A 4008-nucleotide genomic window follows, 5' to 3' on the forward strand; every position below is an offset into this window, starting at 1 on the left:
GCCGGTGCCGCTTCTTTGGCTCGGGTAGAAGGCAGGGTCGCAGGTGCCGGGCGCAGGAGGTTCGCCAGGAGGTGCGGGCACAGAACCTGCGGCGCCAGAGGCGTGTGCGCCAGGGCCCTTGGCTGCGGCGGCGGGCGGCGGCGGCTCGGGCGGCTCCGGGGACAGGCCGCCGCCGCCGCTGTCGCTGTCGGAGCTGGGAGCGCTATGCAGGGACAGGCCGCCGGGCGAGTGCAGGTGGCGGCTCTGGCTCTTGAGCAGCTTCTTCTCGTGCTTGCGCTTCTTCTTCTCCATCTTCTCCAGTTCCTTGCGCGCGATCTCCTCGGGGTCCATAGGCTCGCCGCTGCACGTGGTCGGGTGCGAGTTGTGCGCCGGCCGCCCGGGGCCCTTCTTGGTGTTCTCCTTTTTCCTCCACTTGGCCCGGCGGTTTTGGAACCAGACCTAGAGCAGCCGAACAAGGGAAAGGAAGGCAAAATCAGGCGGCAAGCCCGCCGCTGGGGCTCTGGGCCTACCATTCCCTAGACAGGCCTGCACAACCTCAGCTCAGGCCAAGAGAGCGGGATCCAGGCCATGATCCCTGCCGGCCCTGGGCTGGATTTTGACACTTGGGTTGCAGCTTCCAGCAATCACTTTTTCCACCCGGAAGGAGCGCGGATGGGGCCTCCCAGCCAGCTTCCCGCTCTGGCGTCTCACCTCTGGGGTCTGGAGCTGCCCCTTCCTCAAGCAGGGCCGGTGGGGCCCAGGATGGAACGCTGCGGGTTCCTGGTCTCCTGGCAGAGAGCAGGGCCCCTCCGTGCCCTTCCTGGCTTCTCACAGCTCCAGTTCTAAGCAGCGGCCCAGACTGGCGATGAACCGCTTCTGTGGGCGGCTGAACCGCTTCTGTGGGCGGGCAGCCTTCCACACCTGTCTTCCGACCCCTGGAGACTGTGTCAAAGCCCAGATTTCCCTTCTCCCATGAAGGGAAATCTGGATGCTTCTTCCTCAGGAGGGCCTAGAAAGCCGAACTTGAATGGACATTCTACCACCTTCTCCCCCATCACAGCTACTGCCCGTCCTTCTTTCTGGGAGGACTGGACCAGGGACCAACAGAGCTTTCCCAACTAGTTGTTTGGTCTAGGCCATGGGGGAAGGCAAGATGGGAGGTAAGAGGCTGGCCTCCCAGGCCCCCAAAGAAGTCAGGGCTCATCCTGCCTCTTTGGAGCTCACTGCAAGGTCTTGTCCCAGGGAGCCACATAGGACTCCAGAGGAACAGCAGCCCTAGACCCTTATTGCACAACCCACCACTACACAAAGTCAAATCCCGGCTGAGTCGACAGAGCTTTGGGCAGCACTACCCACCCCTAGAGAGCGCGATAATTCAAATTCTTTGTTGTGGCCACATAGAGATTCCACACAATAGCAGACCAGGCCTGGTCACTGGGAGCCTTGTCCATGCAGAGGTCCCAGGCATTAAAGCAAAACCATCAACAGACTTCCCCCCCCCCTTTTTTCTTTTAACTTCTTTTTATGGTGCAAATTCCAGGCTGCCCCTGCCACCAAGAATTACTCATCATCGTATGAGGGGAGAAATAAAGGGATCTTGACTTCACTTACAACACTTTAGAACAAATTGGATAAAAGGATTTCCAAACAGAAGAGGTCATCAGCAGAGGCCCAAGCACAGAACCAAAAGACCTTTTTAGGCAAAGCTATTGGTGCTAAACAGGCATTCTGCCAGCATCTGCCTCAAAGCCAGGTGCCCACAGCACCAAACTCCTCTCACCAAACCCAGGAAAAGGAGGTTTCTATACTCCAAAGAAGCATTTAGTTATGCATAGATCATTTTGAATTCTAATGTACCAAATGACTCTGTGTTTTAAAAAAGAATATCTCTGGCTGACTTCGAATGAAATCAAGTAACTGAAGATAGGAGAAAGAAAAAAAAAAGAAGACGACAAACTCGGGAATATTAAAAATTCAGACTTTTTTTTTCTTCCCACTTTCTCATATGTATTAACCATTGAAGTTTTCCCCTCCCTTACCTCACCTTCCCCCTTCTACAAAGTGGGGAATAAATACAGGCTTCCATCTGAATATTTTACAGGCAAAAGACAAACAAACCCGTTTGCTCACGGATGGGAGACAGCCTCCCGCGAGAGCACGGAGCACCAGGGCCCAGCTTCTCCCTTCGAGTCTGCGCCCCGCCGGTGCCTCCTCACCCCAGCCATGGAACCCTTGGAGACTTCTTTTCACACGGGCCGAGCGAACCCACCACACCACTTCCCGGGTCGCACGCAGTCCCTGTTCCCGCTACTTCGGTGCTACGGCGGCCCTCTCAAGCTACCTAGGCTTTCACTAGTTACTCACCTCCCGTTGCGCAAGGGGTCCAGCCCCACTACTACCACACACGCCCCTACACCAGCAGGCGAGCGCGGAGCGGGCTGGTAGCCTGGGACAACATCCCGCCTCCTAGAACAAAGGCGCACAGCGCTTGGCGAGCACAGCGCCGGACCGCGGATCCGGGAGGGACGCGGGTCTTTACCTGAACTCGGGACTCCACCAGGTCTAAGCGCAGCGCCAATGCCTCGCGCATGAACACGTCAGGGTAGTGGCTCTCGTTGAACGCCTTCTCCAGCTCCTCTAGCTGCCAGCCAGTGAAGTTGGTGCGGGTACGCCGCCGCTTGCAGCCCGGGCTCTCCTTGTCTGGGTCCCCCGAGTCTGCGGGCACGCACAGGACGCCGCGAGGCTCAGCCACCGGCCCAGACCAGATCCCAACCCCATCTGCGCCCACTGGCCACGCAGATCGAGGGCGCACAGAGAAGGTTGCGCCACCGGCCTGTCACCCAACTCCTCCGCAGAAAAGGCCCCCCTCCCCGCCCCCAACTGTCCTTCTCCCAGCCCGCGGAGCCTACCTGACAGTTTGAAGGGCTGGCTGTCGCCGCCAACCCCACAGGCGGCCGGCAGCAGCGGCGTGGGGTTGACCACCGAGGCAGCCGCCGCTGCGCAGGAGCCGCTGAGCAGGCCGTCGATGGAGAACGGCACCGAGGCGGCGGCGGCGGCAGCGGCGGCCGACTGCAGCTGGTGGCCGGCCAGCTCGTACACGTGGTGGTGGCCCAGCGGGTAGGGGAAGCCCACCACGCCGCCCAGCGAGCCCCCGAACTGGGCATGCGGGTGCTCCAGGAGGCGGCCGTCCATCATCTCGCGCGGGGGGCCGGCGGTGCCGGCGGCGGGGCGCGGGGGCGCGGGCCGGGGCCGGGGCGGGCCAGCGGCGGGAGGCGCGGACGGCGGCGGCGGCGGAGACAGGCACCCGGAGCCCTACACATGCTTCGCCCGCACTCCGGCGCTTTACTTTATCAACATCAAGCTCCCGATAATTAGCCGCGGCCCGGGGAATTTGGGACCAATAAGAAGCGCTAATCGGCTCTGACGTCAGAGGCGTGCTGGGTGCAAGGAAACGTTTTCCATATCGATTGCTAATTATACCTGACATGCACCTCAATAAACAGTATCAGGAGCTGTCACAACAAGACGGGGGGGGGGGGGGGCCGGCAGGCGGGGGAGGGAGGGGCGCCTCCAGCGCCGGGCAGCGGCGCGCAGCGGCGGGACAGGGCCCCTGGCGAGCCCCCACTTCAGCCCGGCCGGCCCGCGCCTCCCCGCGCCGCTCCCGCCCCTCCGCAAATCACTAATAGATTTCCCTTTAAAACATTCACCGGCGTGTTGTGGGGATTTTTCACCAGAAATGCTGTACTCTCTGAACCTTTAAAGTGATGTTGCTCCAATTACAGAGAGACATTGAGCGGCAAATAGACTGATCCAATAATAGGAGATTCATCATCCGCTCTTTCCGAAACTGTCACATTGAATTTAAAACTACAAGGGCTTCTCATCGCCTCCTCTCTGGCTCCAGGAGGCGGCGAGAGGAGAAAGGAGTAGGAGGAGGAGGAAGGAGGAGAAGGAGGAGGAGGAGGAGGAGGAGGAGGAGGAGAGCAGAAGGAGGGCACTTCCAAAAGAGAGCGGCTCCGGCAGAATGCA

General features: G+C 60.1%; 1 protein-coding gene across 1 annotated transcript in view; it reads right to left on the reverse strand.

Annotated features, from left to right (window-relative positions):
* Window positions 1-3781, reverse strand: part of Uncx (UNC homeobox) — an 8053-nt gene extending 4272 nt beyond the window's left edge. The window contains exons 1-3 of the mRNA XM_048785186.1: window positions 2889-3781; window positions 2519-2694; window positions 1-438 (exon numbers count right to left, since the gene is read on the reverse strand). Of these exons, the coding sequence (XP_048641143.1) occupies window positions 1-438; window positions 2519-2694; window positions 2889-3174 (900 nt within the window). The 5' untranslated portion in view covers window positions 3175-3781. The remainder of the gene's footprint in view (window positions 439-2518; window positions 2695-2888) is intronic.
* Window positions 3782-4008: the final 227 nt, after the last annotated feature.

This window comes from Marmota marmota, unplaced genomic scaffold, assembly GCF_001458135.2.
Source record: "Marmota marmota marmota unplaced genomic scaffold, marMar, whole genome shotgun sequence".
In the NCBI taxonomy this organism is placed as follows: domain Eukaryota; kingdom Metazoa; phylum Chordata; class Mammalia; order Rodentia; family Sciuridae; genus Marmota; species Marmota marmota.